The 22,503-nt window shown below is 43.8% G+C and overlaps 1 protein-coding gene across 1 annotated transcript in view; it reads right to left on the reverse strand.

Annotated features, from left to right (window-relative positions):
- Positions 1-22,503, reverse strand: part of LOC101475564 (cadherin-6) — a 54,714-nt gene that overhangs the window by 687 nt on the left and 31,524 nt on the right. Inside the window, exons 8-10 of the mRNA XM_076876627.1 lie at positions 11,038-11,174; positions 8,422-8,543; positions 1,841-1,958 (exon numbers count right to left, since the gene is read on the reverse strand). Of these exons, the coding sequence (XP_076732742.1) occupies positions 1,841-1,958; positions 8,422-8,543; positions 11,038-11,174 (377 nt within the window). The remainder of the gene's footprint in view (positions 1-1,840; positions 1,959-8,421; positions 8,544-11,037; positions 11,175-22,503) is intronic.

The raw sequence follows: 22,503 nt of genomic DNA on the forward strand, positions 1-22,503 counted from the left end.
TAAAATCTCTGACCACATGATGATATGACATTGTAGAAAAGCTGCAGAGCGGAGGGATTACTGCTGCCACAAGAAAATATGAAATGCAAATTGAACAACCCATCCGTTATCGCTCACACTCCTTTTTTTTTTTTTTTGCCTGTCCCGTTTGGCTCTTTGCATCAGAATTGTTGTCTAAAGGCAAAGAAAGATGCCCAACGGATTTACTTTACCAAATTGACCATCCCAGCCTTGCCGTAATGGTCCATTTGATTCACCTTTTATTGTTTCTTTTATTTCGCTCACACTCCTACCAGTGAATCTGACAGGTGCTGCCACTGGTTTAATGGGTTAAGTGGAACCTGCTTAACATCGACATCAAGAAGTCAACTGGTGGGGATAGGATCCCAGGGCGTGCCCTAAACGCATGTGCACATGAACTGGCAGTAGTGTTCACTGTGTGAGTAGGTCACTGAAAGAGGCTACACTCCCCACCTGCTACGACCATCATCCCTGCCCCAAACCTGGAGCCCTGGAGCTCCCAGTTGGCGTGGGTCGAACACGCCCACAACTTGCTGACCTCAGCAGCCACTGGCCTCTCCCCCTTCGAAACCTCACTCAGCTACCAGCCTCCTCTCCTACCATCCACAGAGGGTAAGCAGTTGGTCCCATTCATCTAGCATCGCCTTCGGAGTTTTGGGAGGTGTATTCACCTGTTTGTCCCTGTGTGCAAGTTTCTGATTCCACGAGACGGTAAGTGGTGAGCTGACGTTGGTGCGATTTCTGGGAGCGATTGCCATCGAGACTGGACCACACCATGCTCAGAGCTTTTTGAGCAGTAGCATGTTTGTCACCTTTATTCACTGTAAATACAAGCTCTGTACTCACTGGAAAACCAGCATTTGTGTGCTGCCTGTATATAGGTCAACCTCACTGGTCCTTTCTCTTCTGTTTATTTCATTTATTCAATATGCAGCTGCGAAAAAGACTGCTGTCAAAAGTTTCATTGTACAAAACCAGACACCAGATCTGATCTGATCAGAACGTTTGTGTAAAATGATAGAAAAACTTCACATTGATCTAAGCTGCACATTTTCCCACCTCTCCCTGCAGTGCTGGCCTCTCCATCACATTGATATCTATCTTTACCCTCATGGGGGTATTTAATTATTCACAATTTGTATGCGTATTGCAAAAGCTGTGAATGATAGGTGCCAAACTTTAATTGTGTTCTGCCAAAAACAATTCAAGTATGAGCTGCCTGACTGAATTATGGTTTAGAGTAAAGGGTTATAAGTCAAACCATTTAAACACTGGTTTAAAATGCAGTAAGTTATGATGAAGTCAGTATAGACCTCTGCTTCAACAGATGTACGTGCATTATCTGAGTTGGCTCCCCTGGTGGTGGCTGTGTTCATGCAATGAAGAGCAGCATCTCTTCAAATGTATATCTACGATTAACATCAATCAACCTGTGCTGCATTGATAGATGCTCACCCAGCTACCATCAATCTCAAGCAGAGGCAGATGTGGGCATGTCAAGTAAAGCTCTTTGGTGCACTCACATAATTGCAATGTGGATTCAACAGTAATCAGAACAAATATGATTTGGTCCTTGGTGTAGACTGAGCGGCTAACCCAAGGAGCCCTACACTGTATGTCTCTCAGTTTCAACTGTTATAAGAAAATGAAATGCTTCATCAGTAACAAGTTAAGGCAAAAATATCATTGTATTCGTTTAAATTGTTTTTATGCATTTTTTCCTACATTACTAAAATATTTTGGTTTAGTTTTTGTTTCATGCAATTTAAGTAAATAATACCCAAGAATCAAGTTTGAATAATTGTGTCAGATCACCTACCTCCATTGTCTCTGACGCTGAAATTTCTGTGGTGAGTCTCCTCTGGAGCCAGACTAAAGGCAAACTTGTGTCCGGATGATGGCTCATCAGCATCAACAGCACTCACTGTCTGGATCCGCTGCCAGAGACATCAACATTGATCAACACGAGCATCATGGTGGAGTCTGTAAAGCTGCCAAAGTGAGCAGCTTAGATAGATCAGGCTCATTGCTGCCTGTGCTACATCAATATCTCTGTCAGCAACAGCAGTCGATTAAACAGCACTTTGAAAAAGAACAGGAAACAGTGGTTAGCTTACCGAATCACACACAACAAATAAAACAAATACTTGATACCTCCATTTAGACTTTTGCTGCTGCTTTACACTTTAACAGCAGCACTAATGAACCTTTCCTTCTTTGGAAGTAAGCTGTTTTCTTTTTGGTATTCTAATGTCTTTACTCACCAATTTATATTCAAATGTAGCTACATACCTGCTTCCTGCTTTGAAAATGTAACAGCAGGACACAAAAGCAGAGTATTTAACTTTATGTTAGGAAAACAACAAATGTAGGATCACACCGAGTTTAAGATAAGATACCTTTATTAGTCCCACGAGTGGGAAATTTCATGTGGAGAATTTCAATGAAGAGAGGAGATTATTCTACAGCTGTAATCTGAGACCTTTCTTGGTTTTGATATGTTTTATCCAACAGTGTACACTTGCCACTGTTGACATCCATTGTAGCTGAAATCAATCTGTGAACAGCTGCTGTTCACTGTGTAGCAGCATGACACCAACGTTCCACAGCTACCTTTCAAGTCTGCAGGGTCGGAGAGTTTCATACTCCAAAGATAGATTTTGGGTGGAGAATCGGTGTAAGGCAACAGAAGCCGACACAGCTTCATGCAGTTTCGATGAATTTCAGGCTGAAACCAATTCAAAAACTATGAGTATAACGTGTGCTGTGGGTTTAACATACTGAATGAACATATAACATGTTAATATACTAATAGTGAAATAGAGAGTTCTGTTACTTCTGTGTGAAAAGGAGACCTCACTGAATGGAAGGGTCTATATTGTCTTAAACTTCCAGATATACAATGTTCTAGCAGGGCAGATAGATAATTTGTTTCTATAAATGATTCTAAGCTTGTAGCTGTTACAAGCTTAGAATCATATGGTCTTATAATGTGGGATAAAAATGCTGTGCATGTAATAATAATTCTGTCAAATAACCTTTAACGTGTGGGTGAACTGCCTGCTCTTTAAACTAAGTGCTATTGTATCATTGGCTTGTATGGACCAAACAAAACAAGACCAAGATATACAAATGTATTTTTAAAAATTCCCCTCTCCACCCTGCGGGCGGTCTCTCCTTCAAGCTCGGGTCCTCTACCAGAGGCCTGGGAGCTTGAGGGTCCTGCAGTATCTTAGCTGTTCCCAGGACTGCGCTCTTCTGGACAGAGATCTCCGATGTTATTCCCGGGATCTGCTGGAGCCACTCGCCTAGCTTGGGAGTCACCGCACCTAGTGCTCCGATTACCACGGGGACCACCGTTACCTTCACCCTCCACATCCTCTCGAGCTCTTCTCTGAGCCCTTGGTATTTCTCCAGCTTCTCGTGTTCCTTCTTCCTGATATTGCTGTCATTCGGAACCGCTACATCGATCACTACGGCCGTCTTCTTCTGTTTGTCTACCACCACTATGTCCGGTTGGTTAGCCACCACCATTTTGTCCGTCTGTATCTGGAAGTCCCACAGGATCTTAGCTCGGTCATTCTCCACCACCCTTGGGGGCATCTCCCATTTTGACCTCGGGACTTCCAGGTTATACTCGGCACAGATGTTCCTGTACACTATGCCGGCCACTTGGTTATGGCGTTCCATGTATGCCTTGCCTGCTAGCATCTTGCACCCTGCTGTTATGTGCTGGATTGTCTCTGGGGCATCTTTACACAGCCTGCACCTGGGGTCTTGCCTGGTGTGATAGACCCCAGCCTCTATGGATCTTGTGCTCAGAGCTTGTTCTTGTGCTGCCATGATTAGTGCCTCTGTGCTGTCTTTCAGTCCAGCTTTGTCCAGCCACTGGTAGGATTTCTGGATATCAGCCACCTCCTCTATCTGCCGGTGGTACATACCGTGCAGGGGCCTGTCCTTCCATGATGGTTCCTCGTCTCCCTCCTCTTTCTTGGGTTTCTGCTGCCTGAGGTATTCACTGAGCACTCGGTCAGTTGGGGCCATCTTCCCAATGTATTCTTGGATGTTCGTTGTCTCATCCTGGACTGTGGTGCTGACACTCACCAGTCCCCGGCCCCCTTCCTTCCACTTACCGTACAGCCTCAGGGTGCTGGACTTGGGGTGAAACCCTCCATGCATGGTAAGGATCTTCCTCATCTTGATGTCAGCGGCTTCTATCTCCACCTTTGGCCAGCTTATTATCCCAGCAGGGTACCTGATCACGGGCAGTCTGGATCTTGTTCTTACCGTTCAGATGACTCCTCAGGACCTGCCTGACCCTCTGCAGGTCAGGCAGGTCCTGAGGAGTCAGCTGAGAGATGTGTGTATTTATGTGTGTATTTTTCTTTAACTAGTCTTATTTTGTTAAATGAGAAATACTAGCAGAGAGATTAAAGGCTTTAATACAGATTAATGGTTGTACTTGGTGGCTGCAGCTTTCCTAGCGACCTCTTGGTGGTTCCCGTTTGCCTGTGGGATTCCCAGGTACTTGTAGCTGTCCTCGATGTCTGCACTGTTGCCTTTGGTAGTTCGATCCCCTCAGTTCTGACTACCTTTCCTCTCTTCGTTACCATCTGACTATACTTCTCCAATCTGAATGACATTCCAATGTCCTTGCTGTAGATCAGTGAATCGATGTCTCTTTCACTTGTTAGATAAGCTGGTTAGTCTCGGTGCTGCATTCACATCATCTAGTAGATTCTCAGAGGTTACTTCACTCAGGATCATGGCCAAGCTTGAAACATGGATCCGCCGTAGCCAGTTACCAAGACCATCTTTCAGTTCCGCTGACACCAACGATCCTTCTCCCATCACACTTGGGACTGGGGCATACAGACGCCCTGGTGGGGAGTGGAACCCACGACTCCCACTCCAAAGGCGTGTAGTCTTATTGCATAAAGCTATATACACACACACGTGTGTACCCATATGTGTTGGTCCTGGGTAACTGCTGTTCATCCACAGGTGCAGTTAGTTATTGTGACTGCATGTAAGTATTTTGTTTAACTAGTCTTATTTTCTTGAATGAGAATTACTATCTGAGAGATTAAAGGGTTTAATACAGATTAGTGGCAGTACTGCAAACATGCACAAGTGCAACAAATACAGCAAAGAGTCTGAGGGAAGCACTGGAGGTTCTGTGTGGAACAAAAATCAATGATTAACACTGATGGACAGATGAATAGGCTGAGAGATTAAAGGACGAAAGTATGGCAGAACCCCAGAGTTGTAAGAGGACCAGCGGCAGCAAAATCTGGAAGATTTTAGTTGCTCGGATGCTCTTAACTGATGAGCTCATTTGCAGACTTGTAGGAGTAAATCCTGCATCTTCTGTATGTGAGGCTGAATCTCAGGCGGCTCCTGTAGCCAGCCAAGCTGTTTGCTTGTACTCACGTACTAGCGTTAGGCAGTCTTTACCAAAGTGGGTTAAAATGACCTCCCAGCCCATTGTTCCTTAGTGGTGCTGGTTTCAGTCATTATACAAATGTCCTGTTTATAAGGTTGGAAACCTGCAGTCAGCTGAGACTGAAGACGTCACTTCAATGAGTTACAAAACATTTCTTCCACTAAAAACGTCCAGATGAACAGAATCAACTTTGTGGGAGACTTGGATCTAGATTTGTTGTGTTATACTTAATGTGTGTACAATATGGCACATGAGCTTAAAGAAGAACCCCAGTGCTCAGTTTCTCAGCTGCAGAAATGTGCACACGCCTTACGTGCACTTTTAAGCTATCACACTTTAATCGCTAATACATTTGATACACACACTGTGTGATAAATCATGTTGAGTGTAGTAGTACAGTTACATCTAGTGCTGCATAAAACATTCAATTTCATTGTTTTTGTTGAGAAAACATACTAAGTCTATACTAAATGCTAAAGTTAGTGTGGTGGTTGGGGACACCAGTGCTTCCAAACAAGTTATTACTTATAATTATCCATGTTTACTGATCAAACCCAGTTAAATGTTGCTGTCATAATAAAAGCTGACTTCATGCAATCACAGTGCTCTTCTGTTTTATGCTAAAAGGGGATTATGTGCTCAGTCTAGCCTTTCTGGAACTTTTCATGTCCTGCAATTTACTCATAAAAGCCCATCACTACACATAAGTACAGTGCCACCTGCTCTGGGCAGACTAGCACAACCTCTGAGAGGTTTGGGAGGCCGGTCCACACTGAGCTAGTGTCATACAACATGCCTGTTATGAGGATCATGTCTGTGTGTTGCACTCATGGTTATGTGTTTATCAGCAGCCTACAGGACCGACTCCAGAATTTGCCATTTTTCATAAACAGCTGATAAATCTGGACAGTGTAAACACTCATCACATTTCTGTTACCATCCAAGGGCACGCTAAGGATCCGCTGCCTCACTTTAACTGGCAGCATGAACTGGGCCTAAATAATTATTTTCTATCACTTGCAGCTGAGACATCTGATATCGCTGAACATTGCTGACCGACACATCATTCTGATTATGAGGCAGACTGTAAACAAGCCCACCGTCTGATCTCAGTCGTACTGAGAGGTCAACATGAAAATGACTGTCTGTGAAATGTTCATCATTTAAACAGAAAACATGTGAAACATGTGAAAGGAAGTGTGTCTGTGATTTTTCCACCCAGTCAGTTATTAAAACCTGTCACGATCTGAATGTGTATTTTTCTGCCACTTGCTTTCAGAGTAGAAACTTTAGTGACTTAAATTTTATTCCACAACCAGCATTTATTTTTTGTGCTCACATTCAAGGACCTTTGCAGAAGCTTACTCGATATCTACAAGCACACAGTGTGCATGCAGTGATTGTTACGAGGACTGACAAATGAAAACTGCTTAAATGTTACGCCCCAATCAATCCCTTCAACACAAGCCAAATATCAGCCCTACAATAGGACATAACTATGGAGCCAGAGCCTATTTTAGTGCTTGTACCTGATTGTTGTGTTTATTTCAAATCTAATACATGTTTCCTTTCAGTGCAGCCCTGCTGGGTCACCTGAGGTAACAACTAGCAGCTTTTCTACATCTCCTCTGCCGTCAGGTTAATCAGAGAATGTCTCTGAAAATGACCTGCGTTTAAAGCAGGTTGTAATGAAATAGCTGACTTGTTGTCATTGTCTGCTCTTCTCTTGTGCGTTTGCTTCCTGGTCTGTTGTTAACAATGAAAACAGTGTGAAATAGTCAGATGGCTGAGTGAAAAGACACCAGCAGAGGTTAAATCAAAAGACCCATCCTCTGTGTGCACACAGGGGCATCTTTGCTGCTGTGATCATCACACTGACAACAATCACTCAAGCTCCACTACTAGCAGCTAACATGAGCCAAGACAGCGCCCCATCTCAGTCTTTGTTCAAATACAACCACAGACTGTGTACAAAAGACTGAGGCAAAGATGAGTCCCAAAGATGAAGAAGTGACTGACGCTTCTGTTCTGGAGAGCAGGGGGAAAACCACCCTTCGATTTATGGCTTTAGTGAAGACTTCCTGATGAAACCAGTCACTCAGTCACCGTCAGGGACCCTGTGCCTACCCGCTCGGCTCAGTATGGCTACATGTGTTTGTTTTGCTTTTGTTCCTGCTCTCTCCCTCCCTCTCTTTCCCTCCTCCCTCTGCCTGGGCAGAGCTCACCCGTGGGCTCCTGCCCTTGGCCCACGCACCTGGTCGCAATCACACACCTGTGGCTCATCACCCGACAGTGTTCCAGTCCCTTTATAAGATGGCAGCTCTGTGTTTCTCATCGCTGGACCGTTGCCGACTCTCGTCAGTGTAAACCCAGCTCAGTTTACTCCTGTGTTTTCCCAGAGATCTTCCCTTCGTGTTTCTGTGAACAGATTCCCTGGACCGACCCCTGTGTTACCTGAGCGATTGAGTGTGTGAGGTTTGGAGTGAGCTATCGTGTTTTCTGTGGAGTATGAGGAGGAGCGTGAGGCGTGGAGCATGGACGGAGTGTGTGTGGACTTCCAGCGTCTTTCCCCCCGTTCATGTGTGGATCCCCGGAGCCCGTCATTCCCCCACTTTGTAAATAGATTACCTGGTGTTGCTGTGAATAAAGATTCTTGTGTTCTCAATTCAGAGCCTGTGCATGAGTCCGTTCAGTCCCGTTGTGACAGTCACTAGTCTCAGGTTTGTAGCCGTTCTTTGTTTCACAGTCAGATTACAACACACTAACCAATGGGTGCCATCATTATAGCAACATCTGTTTTATATAAAAATTAGGCAGAGCTGTAAGGTGTCATTTTGGATGCTCAGTCACTAGTCTTTATACAGCTCTGGGACCGCTCTGCTCTAATCAGGCTTTGAAGTCAGTAAGATGCCACCAGAGCACACAGTGAGCTAACACATGAAGTATGTGAGTACCTGGCCAGCCTTGGTTTTCTCACAGACAAAGGTTTCGTACACAGTGGCAAACATGGGAGCATTGTCATTGATGTCCAGCACACGGATGTAGACACTGACGCTGCTGCTCTGACGGGGATTATCTGGAGGCACAGAAAGCACAAAAACATCTGTCACTTTGGGGTTTTGCAACTTTTCCAGTACCTTCACAACCGTCTGTATGTAACAGCTTCACCAAGCTTATATTCAAAGTAAACTTTATTGTCATCTCTGCTGTATCCAGTGCAGCATATAGAGAGAAGGTGAAAATTTGATCAAAACTAAAGAAAAACATGAAGAGGATTTTAAAACTCCTCCCATGATCAGAAGTAATGAGACTCTGTAAGACATCATCTATAACAGACACTGAATGGGGCAGGTGGGCGATATTTCTGTACTTGTGTCTTCAGAGAGAATACACTTAAAACAATCTCACAGTTGGGACTGCAGTCACTAAGAACACCACTGGTATGTTTTCAGTTTTATTTTTTTGTCATATGCAAGTTAGCACAGGGTCAACATTGCAATGAAATGTGTTTGACGAGCAGCCACCTCCACCTGGTGGTTCTATTATTTTATTAGCTGAGGTGGTTCGGGCATCTGACAAGGATGCCCCCTGGGCGCCTCCTGGGTGAGGTGTTCCAGGCATGTCCCACCGGGAGGAGGCCCCGGGGCAGACCCAGGACACGCTGGAGAGATATAATCTCTCCAGCGTGTCCTGGGAACGCCTTGGTGTTCCCCCGGATAAGCTGGAGGAGGTGGCTGGGGAGAGGGAGGTCTGGGCCTCTTTGCTTAGGCTGCTGCCCCCGCGACCCGGCCCCGGACAAAGCGGATGAAAATGGATGGATGGATGGATGGAAAATAATAGAAAAATAGTAAGGAGCAAAATATTAGAGACGTGGTAAAAGAGAAAAGATGACTAAATATATATGTATCTATAAATATAAATATATGTACACTAGTGATTAAATAAGAAATATGACGGGAGGGCAGATGGGACATTGCACAGGAATGAGCAGCAGAAAATCACAGTATTGCACTTTTTAAATATAAATATCAATGACAATAAAGTGGAGTGACCAGTGCAGATTAAACAGAGTACTTGTGAAGCTGCAGGTAGCTTCTGAGTGCTGTGTTGTGTGTGTTTAAGTGTTGTGCTTGAGGTGTCGTACGGTGGGAAAAACAAAACTGTTTTTCTTGTTCAAAGTCTTGTAGTCCGAGCAGACAGGCTCCTGTAACGTCTGCCAGATGGTAACAAGGAGAACAGCTGATGTGCTGGGTGGCTGTGGTCCTTGATGATGCTGTGTGCTTTACGAAGGCTATGTTATAATGTCTTATAATATGTAGCTGCCATCGCCAGTGTGTGAATGTGTGTGTTAATGGGTGAATGACTGAATGTAGTGTGAAGCGCTTTGGGGTCCTTAGGGACTAGAAAAGCGCTATACAAATGCAGGCCATTTTATAATAGTACCCGCAAGGTCCCCCTGTTCAAGATGTCACATATACAGGCATGGGAGCTGGTAAATGGACTGGTTCGGGCAAGGGCAACACATTTCTTTGAGTTCTAAAAAGGAGAAAGCTTTGGATACGAAAAGAGATTTTTAAAAATGGCCAGATTTGTGATCAGTGTTTTAAAAAATATTTAGGGGGAACCAATGAAAAAGCTACATTTTGACATTGAAGCCATCTTGAATAACAGAACAACCTTTAAATACTCACACCCTCACATCACTTCAATAAAGATAATCATGTGGCAACTGCTGATTAGACTAAATGATGTTGTCAATGTTTTTTCATAAAATGCAATCTGTCCAATTTGCAGATAGATTTAAGAAAACAGAGCTTGTATTAAACTTGCCATTGAACATCTAAATGATTCAGAGAAGGTTTAGGAATAAGTGTTGTGTTGCTCTTCTACTAATGCCACAGGATAGAGGGACCAACGGACGGTCCCATGTACCATAAATCTGCAATGAGAACCTCCTTCCCTCAGCCACAATGCTGAAGACAGGTCATGGATGGGTCTTCCAGCATGACAACGGCTCAAAATATAGAACCAAGACAAATGAGTGGCTAACATTAAGGTTATGGGGGGGCCTGGCCAGTCTCCAAACCTCAATCTTATGGAAAATGCTAAGCAGCGGCCAAGCAACATAAAGAGTGTCTGTAAAGTGGAGTGAGCCAAACCCCCTCCTGACATGTGTGCAGGCCAACTACATAAAATATCTTACCGCTGGGCTTTTCAGCAGCGCTTTCTCCACCAGGTACTAAGTCATACTTTGTTTGGGCATCGAATATTTATTTCACCCAATGACACGCAATTCATCTTTCAGTGTTTTGTAATGTGTAATATGTTTGTTCTAGATATTATCTCTCTCCATTAAAATGAGAGCAACATGTTCATTTATTTGTAAATGTGCAAACTTTGTGGTTTAACTTCCAATCAGCCCATTCAGTGTGCTATACTCCGGGGTCTGATTCTTGTTGTTGAACCCCTCCATGGCAGACTGTGCTCTACTGCCTCTCCTCTAACAGTTTTACTCTTTATCAATATATCACATGAGCAGTGCAGACAGTCCCAGACCCTGCTGGACTTACTCAGCTCTGTGGCAACAACTGAAATATTATGCCATGCAGTCGTCTCTCTGTCCAGGCTTTTGAGCAGGAACACAGATCCATTCATCGGATAGACGTTGAAGAGGCGGCCCCTGTCAGTGCGGCGGTCGATGGAGTAACTAACAAGTGAGACAGAGAGAAGGTGAGAAAACGTTAAGTTGAGTCAGGTGGTGGGATGACCTATAGCCTCGTCCTCTCTGTGCCGCCCTGTCAAGAAGCCAGCGCAGCAGGGAGCATAATGGATCAATCTCTGACGGAGGGAACCAGGTAAAAAGTGTCACACTGTGGAGATGTGCTAAAATTCAAAATCTTAAAGCAACTAAAGGTATTTTGCTCCCACAGCAGTGTTAATATGCTGCTGTACCAGTAGCCCGAGCGTGCTGTTTATACGCTGTATTACTTACAAATGTTTCTCCGGCAGTCTCTGAACTTCTGACGATGAATAACAAATACTGGTTGCCATAGAAACAGGAACTCAAGGAAATTCAAATTTCAAATTCAAATTCAAATTTTATTTGTCACGTACACAGTCATACACAGTACGATATGTAGTGAAATGCTTGGACAACTGCTCGTGACCTAAAGAGAACAAAAAAGGAAAAGGCTATGAATAAGATAGGAAATAAATATGAAAAATTAAAAAGGGTAAATTTAACTAGGAAGGAATAAAATATAAATTAAGGTTAAAAATGAAATAACTGTACAACACAAATTAGAATGAAGGGTAAATTTAACTGGGAAGAATAAGATAAAATATATAAATTAAAGTTGAAAATAAAATAACTGTACAACAAAATACACAATATAGAACTATATAAGAATGTATGAAGAAATATAAATAAATATATACACAATAACAGCAGCTGTACAAGTATTAACCGGAAATGAAGAATATAGTGACCAGTGTTGTGCAAAACCAAAGTCCAGAAAGTCCAGTGTGTGTGTAAGAACCATATGTGTGGGTCAGTACTGTGTGGTGGTGTGATTGAGAGACCGTATCGCCTGCGGGAACCCCCCCGACCGGTGGTTAACTACCTCAGTGGCCTCGCTCCCTTGATGGGCGAGTCTTCCCTCTAGTCCCCGGACTCTGCTTCCCACACTGAAGGTGTGTCAGTGGGGTTAAGTCTTTTATCCACTGCCTGACTATATCCTCAGCTGAAGTCACCAGCAGCCCACTTCCACTGTACACTGTGTCACTGGAGCACTGCTTTCCGCTCATCAGTCTCCTGACGATTTGCTAAAAATATTTCAAGGCTATCTAAAATTCTTGTTCCACAGTCTGACTGAACTCTTCCCACACCTGGGTTTTTGTTTCGGGTACCGCCCAAGTCGGGTTCCACTTGACCTGTAGGTACCTATCAGCTGCCTCCGAAGTCCCACAAGCTAATCCAGCCCAATGACTCCTCCTTCAGCTTGACAGCTCTCTTCACCTCTGTTGTCCTGTGATGTCTGGCTTGAGGATTACCACCATGACAGGCACAGTCCCCATTCAGAGTCCTCAGCCTCCCTCAGGTGCTGTCAAAGGCCTGCCAGACTTTCCCAGCACACCCTCACTTTATGTTTGCGTGTGCCGGGTCTGTCCAGAATCTTCCCCCTTCCCCTGATCCAACTCACCACCAAGTGGTGATCAGTTGACAGCTCAGGCACTCTCTTTACTCAGCTGTCCATAATTCATGGCCCCAGATCTGATGATACGATTATAAATTTGATCATTGATCTGTATTCTCGTACATGCTGTCGCTTTGTACACACTGTGGTTTGCCCACTCTTGTCTGTCGCCTCTCACTGTGGGCAACTTCATACTGGAACAGAGTCTGGTTCCAGAGACAAGCCATGTGTTGAGGTGTGTCCGACTATATCTAGCCATTATCTCTCGAACTCAGACACTACCCAGCATTGATAGATGGGAATCGGGCAGCACTGGCTGCCACCCAAACCCTATAGATCAGTGGTTCTTAACCTGGGTTCGATCGAACCCTAGGGGTTCGGTGAGTCGGTCTCAGGGGTTCGGCAGAGCCTCCACTGCGGAGGTCGCAGAGGTCCAGCCACGCCCGAATTATCTTGTAAATTTGTGATGACACACCCCCTTCTGGCCATCACTGGCTGCAGACGATCATGCTACACTGCTTGGCCAATCAGGCCTGCGGGGAATGTAGCGCGCGCAGTAGTCAACATGTGAATGTCGTGGTAGTACTTCGCGTGATTTTTTTTTTAACATTTTAATCCATACTAACTATGTCGGGCAAAAAAAGAAAGTGGTTGGACAAATATGTACAGTATGGATTTACATGTATCACGGAACGTGATGGGAGTGAGCGTCCTATCTGCATGATTTGCAACGCCAAGTTGAGCAACTCTAGTCTCGCACCGGCAAAACTAAAGGAACACTTCTTGAAGCTGCATGGAGACGGGGAATACAAGAACACAACACTTGCTGAATTCAAGGTGAAGAGAGCCAGATTCGATGAAAGGCCCACTCTGCCTGCTCTTGGATTTGTACCCGTTAACAAACCGATCCTCACAGCATCGTACGAAGTTGCTTACCTGATCGCAAAGCAGGGCAAGCCACACACCATTGGTGAAACACTCGTGAAACCAGCCGCGTTAAAGATGGCAAATCTGATACTCGGAACAGCGGCCGAAGGTAAATTATCACAAATTCCTCTTTCAAATGACACCGTCAGCGGCAGAATAGAAGACATGAGTAAAGACATCTTGGCTCAAGTAGTCGCCGATCTGATTTCAAGCCCGGCAAAATTCAGCCTTCAGCTCGATGAGAGCACAGACGTTGCTAATCTAAGCCAGCCTACTGTTTTTGTGCGCTATGTGAAAGATGACATGATAAAAGAAGATTTTTTATTTTGTAAGCCTCTAACAAAAACAACTAAGGCAGCCGATGTGAAGAAGCTTGTGGATGACTTCTTCGGAGACAACAATCTTTCATGGGACATGGTTTCTGCAGTTTGTACAGACGGAGCTCCCGTCATGCTGGGAAGAAACTCTGGTTTTGGTGCGCTAGTAAAAGCCGATGCACCACACATCATTGTGACTCATTGTATTTTGCACAGGCATGCATTGGCAACAAAAACCTTGCCTCCAAAAATGGCAGAAGTATTAAAAACCGTGGTGGAATGTGTGAACTATGTGTGAAATAGTGCTCTGAGGCACCGCATCTTCAGTGAGCTGTGTAAAGAAATGGGCTCTGAATTCGAGGTACTTCTGTACCATTCTAATGTTCGGCGGTTATCCCGGGGACAGGTGCTGAATCGTGTTTTTGCCATGCGTGTGGAATTAGCCCTGTTTTTGCAAGAGCACCAACACTGTCATGCAGATTGCTTCAAAAATCCTGAGTTCATTCTCATTTTAGCGTACATGGCTGATATATTCGCAGCTCTCAATCATCTCAATCAGCAGATGCAGGGTGGTGGAGTCAATATCATAGAAGCGGAAGAACACCTGAAGGCTTTTCAAAAAAAGCTAACGTTATGGAAACGACGAACAGAGAACAACAACTTTGCAAACTTCCCCCTTCTGGACAACTGTGTAAGTAAGGTCGAAGATGTGTCTGGAATCGGAGATGTTTCTGTATCCACGGAACTGAAGCAAACAATTGCAACGCACTTAGATGAGCTTGCAAAGTCTCTCGACAGATATTTCCCTACAAGAGAGTCATATCCAGCATGGGTGAGACAGACGTTCACGTTTGCTGTTGAGACAGCAGATGTCAATGATGAATACCTTGACGAAATCATTGAAATTCAGCAGAGCCAGGTTCAACAGCAACTCTTCAGAACAACAACACTCTCAACGTTTTGGTGTCGACAAATGGACGAGTATCCAATTATTGCTAAGAAAGCCCTGGATTTTTTTTATACCATTTGTTACAACATATCTTTGCGAGCAATCCTTTTCGACGATGCTGGACATAAAAACGAAGAAAAGGAACAGACTTTTCTGTGAAAATGACATGAGACTGGCACTTGCCAAGGTGAAGCCACGCATATCTGAACTGGTCTCTCAAAGACAACAGCAGAAGTCACACTGATTTGCAGGTATGTAATTTGTTGTAAGTTCATGCATTGTGTTGGTTTTGTTCTTTGAACAAGGTGATGTTCATGTACGGCTCATTTTGTGCACCAGTAAAAAAACATATCTATGTCTTGAATTTGAAAAAAAAAATAATTCACTAAAGAGGGGTTCGGTGAATGCGCATATGAAACTGGTGGGGTTCGGTACCTCCAACAAGGTTAAGAACCACTGCTATAGATAAAATAAGACCAAGGGACCAGTGTACCCTACCCTGGGATAGGGTTACCCCACCCTGGAGGAGGAAGCTGGAGAGGGACAATGTCTGGTAGCTGGGTCTTAATGCCAGGAGCCTACAGAAGGAGCAACATGAGCCCTCCTGTAGACCACTGCTTGCAGGAGGCATCGTGGGAGTCAGTTGTATTTTGTGTGTGTGTGTCAAAAAGATAACTTTCTAACGTCGTAAAACGTTCCGGGTGGTTGTTTAAGTGTTTAAGTTCTGGTAGCTGTGCAGCGTATATGAAAGGGAGGAATGGGATCTCTAAATTCACTCGCTGGGCCCACTTCCTCATTTGAGGTTTGACAGCATTTTAGTAGGTAAAGGTGAAGCTTGGACATGAATTGAGCTGCAGTTTGGGGAAGGCCTTGAAGGGGACTGGCGACGGCTCCCAGGCCTGGAAGATCCTCATGCACTAAATAGAAATGAAGAAGTTAAAGAATTGAGAACAAGGAGGGAGGGAGGGGCACGTAAACAAGAATGATCAGCTTGCAGAACTGGAGGAACCTATATAGATGACAACAGGAAGGAGCGTGTTTGGAGGCGTGGTCCTGCTCCTGAAATTCTGATACATAATCTCCAAAACAAATAAATCAGGCTCTTCAGAAGCACATATCACATGCTGGAGACCAGCTTATGGACTTTGTATAGTCTGTACGACTGTTTTGCCAGGAATACATAAAGGTATTACAGAAAGTTTATATTTAGAAATGTAATTGATTGAATTTGACTTTGCTTAGATAGCAGGTGCTTGCATAGATGCAGTAGTTTAGCCGCACAGCCGGAACATGGTTTACTTCTTCATCTTAAAGTAATAAATTGTTATCATTTGTAGGTAGTACTTCACCTGTCTTCTAGTGTCGAAATAACTTGGACTGGATTTTCTGTTCTAGCCGATCGACAGAGACTGCTGCCTGCTCCACTCTCTGCAGTTCAGGGGTCGGCAACCCTGGGCACACGCGCCACAGCTGGCACGCGAAGGGTTAACTGATGGCACGGCCATAGCTGGCCATTGGGCATACTGGGATGGTGAATTGGCCAGATGCTGGCAGATGTGTAAAAATAACTCAGTTATTTAGAGCTTCCACAGAGGCAGCAGGTGGATGAGAGAAAGGGGAGGCAGTAGGAGAGCCCCGAGGCGGCCGCCAGTCCGAGTATCAGGTGAACTGAACTTCAGGTAAGAAGTTATGACCTGCAGTCTATCTGGGTCAGATATAAACCACGTTCAGGTGGAGTTTATTTTCGTTGTGCTGACTTTTTACCGTCAGTTACAATAACTCGTGCTGCGTGCTAGCTAGCATGACGGAGTTTCTATACAGCTGGGTGGTGCTATGATGTTACTGATGGTGAACATTATTTTATTCATAAGGTTAGTTAGTAGAGTTGCCAAATGTTCCGTAAAAAATGGAATCGTCTCGTATTCAGAGAAAATATTACGCGTTTCGTTTTGAGCTGAAAAAGACACAAAGCTGGAGTTATTCTGTCTTTGCTGCACAGCTGCCTCTTCTCCTCTCATTCTCTCCCTCTCTCTCCCGTTTCTACTTCAATCATGAAACTGATCAATGATCAGCTGATTGGCTCTCTTGTTTATTTATCGCCCACTTTGCGCCAGAAACAGGAAACCAGCGGATGTCGCGCTAAACAACAGCAGCACGTTTAAGCTTGATCAGCTGTTGTTAGAATTTATTTAATATTAATTTCTAGTATCAGCTGATGTTTGCTGGAGCCACAGCTGTAAAGCTGCTGGTCATGATGTTGGTTTGGATATGTGGTGAGAGGGAAACATGAAGATGAAACCAGGAGATGTCCTTACTGAACCATCAGAGCTGAACAGGTGATGGAGAAACAGGTTTACCTTTTAGGTGACATGGATGAGTTGAAGTTATGAACTGTTTCTGAGAAATAACACCAGGATCCTTTTCTAAGTAGCTGACAGCTGGTAACTGTGCAGGGGCGGGTCTAGTTCTGCCAGGGGGGCAGGTAGGGCATTAACAGGGAGAGGGGGGCACAAAGAAATACTTTTCTTTCTTAGTCTCATTTAAAATGCTTTTAATAAATAATTATCTGAATCTTACAACCAAAGTTTTTATCTGATGTAAAATGTATAGAAATCATACATATACCAACAAGACTGTACATCACTGTCACAACAGCGTCTGTTTTCATTCAAAGGCTTTATGGCTTTAATACCTGGGGGCCGGTCTCTCGTCAAAATGCCCGGGCTGTTTTTTTGTCCCAGTCCAGCCCTGGGCACGACACGCAGTGAGTTAATCTGAGAAGGTGCATTAAAAAATAAATGGCCGGGCCAGCGGTGCACATCGCACATTAGCTCGCATAGGCACATTAGTTGTGCCTCTTCTTAATGACAGTATCTTAGCTAACAACCCCAACTACCAGATTCAACTTGTAATTGGCTAAAAATAACTTCGCCTACCGGTGAGAGGGACGTTGCTAGCTGGCAGGAACTGTCCGCTCAGCGCAGCATCAGCACTACGGAAATGCACGGATACATCCATAGATCGAGACAGAATTCACACTCTGTGGGGTCAAAGTTTGTAGAATTACGGACGCAGCTGGAATCCACTGCTGTGCATGTTCATGGAGCTGCATGTTCACCTGCTAGACGTCACTACCTGACAGGTTTAACTGTCTTCAGAACATTGCAGAGGCCTTATTGACAGTGTTTGGCTCTACATGTCTGTGTGAGCAGACTTTCTCTTACATGAGTCCTCAGGTCTGAATGCTGGACACTGGGAGACCTGTGTGTCTGAGTGGGAGACCAGAGATCACATTAACATGTGTGTCTCTGTATTAACAAACATGCCGTATTGGCCCAGTTTATTTTTCTTATCATTGTTGTGAGGAGACCATAAATAGCATTTGGATTTTCTGTTGTTCAGTTCATTTGCTGTTATGGATAAAAAGTCTTTTTTTGTTTCCAAACAGCTGATAACTATTCGCTGACAGCTGCCAACATCTGTGAACAAATATAATTCTATAAAGTTGTTCTATATAGGCAAGGCAAGGCAAGTTTATTTGTATAGCACAATTCAACAACAAGGTGATTCAAAGTGCTTTACAGAGACATTAGAAACAAGAACAAATAAAAAGCATGATTTAAAATTGATTAAAACAAGCAAATAAACTAACTAACTAATTAACAAACAAACAAACAAACAAACAAACAAACAAACAAACAAACAACAGTATATAAAATCAAAACAGATAAAATCAGAACAGTAGATAAAATCAGTAGTTAAATGTAAGTTTTGAAATTTAAGCTTAAAAGTGTGGATTTGGTGCTTTATTCAAATGCAGCTGAGAACAGGTGAGTCTTCAACCTGGATTTAAATAAACTGAGTGTTTCAGCTGATCTGAGGCTTTCTGGGAGTTTGTTCCAGATATAAGGAGCATAAAAGCTGAATGCAGCTTCTCCGTGTCTGGTTCTGACTCTGGGAACTGATAAAAGACCGGATCCAGATGACCTGAGGGATCTGGAAGGTTCATACTGGGTCAGGAGGTCATTGATGTATTTTGGTCCTAAACCATTCAGAGCTTTATAGGCCAGCATCAGAACTTTAAAGTCTATCCTCTGACGGACAGGCAGCCAGTGTAAAGACCTCAGAGCTGGACTGATGTGGTCCACTTTTTTGGTCTTAGTGAAGACTCGAGCAGCAGAGTTCTGAATGAGCTGTAGTTGTCTGACTGATTTTTTTTTTAGGTAGACCTGTAAAGATGCTGTTACAGTAATCAAGCCTACTAAAGATGAATGCATGGACTAGTTTTTCCAGGTCCTGTTGAGACATCAGATCTTTTATCCTTTTGACTTTGTTATTGTCTTAATGTGTTTTTCTAAGTTTAGGTCTGCATCCATCACTACACCCAAATTTCTCGCCTGGTTTGTGGTTTTTAGATGTATAGATTGAAGTTCTCTGGTGACCTGTAATCGTTTTTCTTTGGCGCCAAAGACTATTACCTCAGTTTTGTTTTTGTTTAGCTGGAGAAAATTGTGGCACAACCAGTCATTGATTTCCTCAATGCATTTACCAAGAGCCTGTACAGGGCCTCGGTCTCCTGGTGACATTGTGATATATATTTGTGTGTCATCTGCATAGCTGTGATAGTTTATTTTGTTGTTCTTTATTATCTGTGCCAGTGGGAGCATGTAGATGTTAAACAGAAGGGGTCCCAAGATGGAACCTTGGGGAACTCCACATGTGATACTTGTCTGCTCAGATGTGAAGTTACCTATTGATACAAAGTATTTCCTGTTTTCTACGTATGTTTTGAACCAGTTTAGTACAGTTCCTGAAAGACCTGTCCAGTTCTCCAGTCGTTTGAGTAATATGTTGTGGTCAACTGTATCAAATGCTGCACTGAGATCCAGTAAAACTAGGACTGACATTTTTCCACTGTCTGTATTCAGACATATGTCATTAAACACTTTGGTCAGAGCGGTTTCAGTGCTGTGGTTCTGTCTAAAACCTGACTGGAAGGCATCGTAGCAATTATTCTGTTTTAAGAAGTAACTGAGCTGTTGAGAAACTGCTTTTTCAATGATCTTACTTAAAAATGGGAGATTTGAGATCGGCCTGTAGTTGTTCATTTGTGTCTTGTCAAGATTGTCCTTTTTCAGTATAGGTTTGATTACAGCAGTTTTTAGTGATTCTGGAAACACACCTGATAATAAAGAAAAGTTGACGATCTGTAACAGGTCTGACTCTAAAGTCTTTGAGACCTTTTTGAAAGAACTTGTTGGCAGGACATCTAAACAGCAGGAGGAGGAGTTCAGCTGACCTAAGATGTCCTCCAGGTCTTTGCTGTTAATAGGTTGAAACTGTTTCATGGTGTTTAAACAGTTTTTTGGTGGACACAGTACATATTCTGGATCTGCTGTTGATGTACCAATTGCTTGTCTAATTTTTTGGATTTTTTCAGTGAAGAATTTGGCAAAGTCATTGCAGGCCATGGTTGAATGAAGTTCAGCTGCCACTGGCACAGGAGGGTTTGTTAGCCTGTCAACTGTAGAAAATAAGACCCGAGCATTATGGCTGTTTTTAGTGATGATGTCAGAGAAGTAGGACCTCCTTTCATTCCTCAGTTGTAAATTATAATTGTGAAGTTTCTCTTTATAGATGTCATAATGAACCTGGAGGTTTGTTTTTCTCCATCTGCGCTCAGCTTTCCTACACTCTCTTTTTTCATTTTTCACCAGTGTGGAGTTTCTCCAGGGAGACTTTTTCCTTCCAGAGATAACCTTCACCTTAATGGGAGCAATAGTGTCCATTACATTTAACATGTTAGCATTGAAGCTATTGACGAGCTCATTGACTGACCCTCTGGGCAGGTCAGGTGTTAATGGGAAGACCTGGTTAAAAATTGCACTACTGTGTTCAGTTATACACCGTTTTGTGATCACTGCTGTTGATATATTTGTGTGGGCTGAGATTTTACTTTCAAAGAAAACACAGTAATGATCAGATAAGCCCACATCAGACACAGTAACCTTTGAAATGCTCAGGCCTTTGGAGATCAGTAGGTCAAGAGTGTGTCCTCTATTATGTGTGGCCTCTGTTACATGCTGAGTCAGCCCAAAGTTGCCCAGAGTGTTACTCAGGTCTTTAGTCCCTTTGTCCTGAGGGTTGTCCACATGGATGTTAAAATCCCCAGCAATAATTACACAGTCAAAATCAACACAGGTCACAGACAGCAGTTCACTGAGGTCATTAAAAAAGTCTGTGCAGTATTTGGGAGGCCTGTAAACATTAAGAAACACAACTTTGGATGGGGCCTTCAGCTGTAAAGCCACATATTCAAAAGACTGAAAACTTCCAGGAGATAGCTGCTTACATTGAAATGATTCATTAAATAAGACAGCAACCCCTCCTCCTCTCCTGCTCGCCCTGACCTCACTGATAAAACTGTAGTTAGGAGGGGTCGTCTCGATGAGAACAGCTCCACTGTTACTTTGGTCCAACCAAGTTTCAGTTAAAAACATAAAATCAAGGCTGTGCTCAGTGATTAAATCATTAATTAAAAATGTTTTCCCAGCTAGAGATCTAATGTTTAATAAAGCCAACTTAAGTGTTTTAGAGGTATTACTTGTCCCCTCGTGTTTGGGAGCAGTCTGTGGCACACAAGGTATGTTTACTATGTTTAAAGATCTTTTAGAGTGCAGCTCTCTGTGTTTTGACCAGGCCACATGTCTCCTGTCACCTAAAAGTACAGAAATTTTAAAACCTTCTAGTAAACAGGGTCCCAGCTTCTCCTGGGAAAAGTCACCACTGCCATAATCCTCACAGCCCGGACCCTTCACACATCACACATCAGACTGCGGAGACAGAGCATGAAGAGGAACTAAGGGGGGCGAGGCTGGGCAATGTGACTTCGATTGCTCTGTTGAGGGTGGGGCTCGATGGCGAACCTTTGGCCGCTCTGGTGGGGGGTTTATGGGGGACAAAAAGGGATTGGGACGGGGGGTAGATCTGAGCCCAGCATTGACCCGCTCCATCATCTCCTCAGTGAATTTCAGGTGTGGGGAGGAGGGAGAAAGGGAGGGGGAGGAGGGTGATGGCCTGTCAGGGGTTTGGGGGACTGGGGAAGGTCGTGGTCCCTTGTCCTGGTCGTTGGTGTTGTTGAGAGAGTTGGAGGCAAATAGGGACCCCTCTTCTTGCCTCAGATGTCTCTCCTTTCTGAGGCTCTTCCTCAGATGCCATGGATGTCTCTCCTTTCTGAGGCTCTTCCCGGGTGGGGGCAGATGGAGCTCCTCCTCAAGGTTTCTGCTGGGCTTTGTCTGTTCTTGGAGTACTGTTTGTTCCTCTTTATGAGATAACTCCTCGTTTATCTCAGCCTTGGCACCAAGCACGGATGGATGACGTATGGAATAAAACAAGTTGGAGGTGAACAGTTTCACCCCTGACTTGTTAAAATTAAATCCATTTGCTTTGAACAGATGCCTGCGTTCCCAAAAAATATTAAAGTTGTCGATAAAGTGCACTGAGTGGTCAGCACATGCTGATATAAGCCATTTATTCAGTGTAAACAACCTGCTGAATCTCTCGTCTCCTCCTCTGACCGGCGGTACAGGTCCACTGATGAATACAGCTGCATTCAGAGAGTTTACAGTGTTTAATATTCCAGTAAAG

This window comes from Maylandia zebra, linkage group LG18 (assembly GCF_041146795.1).
Source record: "Maylandia zebra isolate NMK-2024a linkage group LG18, Mzebra_GT3a, whole genome shotgun sequence".
Taxonomy (NCBI): domain Eukaryota; kingdom Metazoa; phylum Chordata; class Actinopteri; order Cichliformes; family Cichlidae; genus Maylandia; species Maylandia zebra.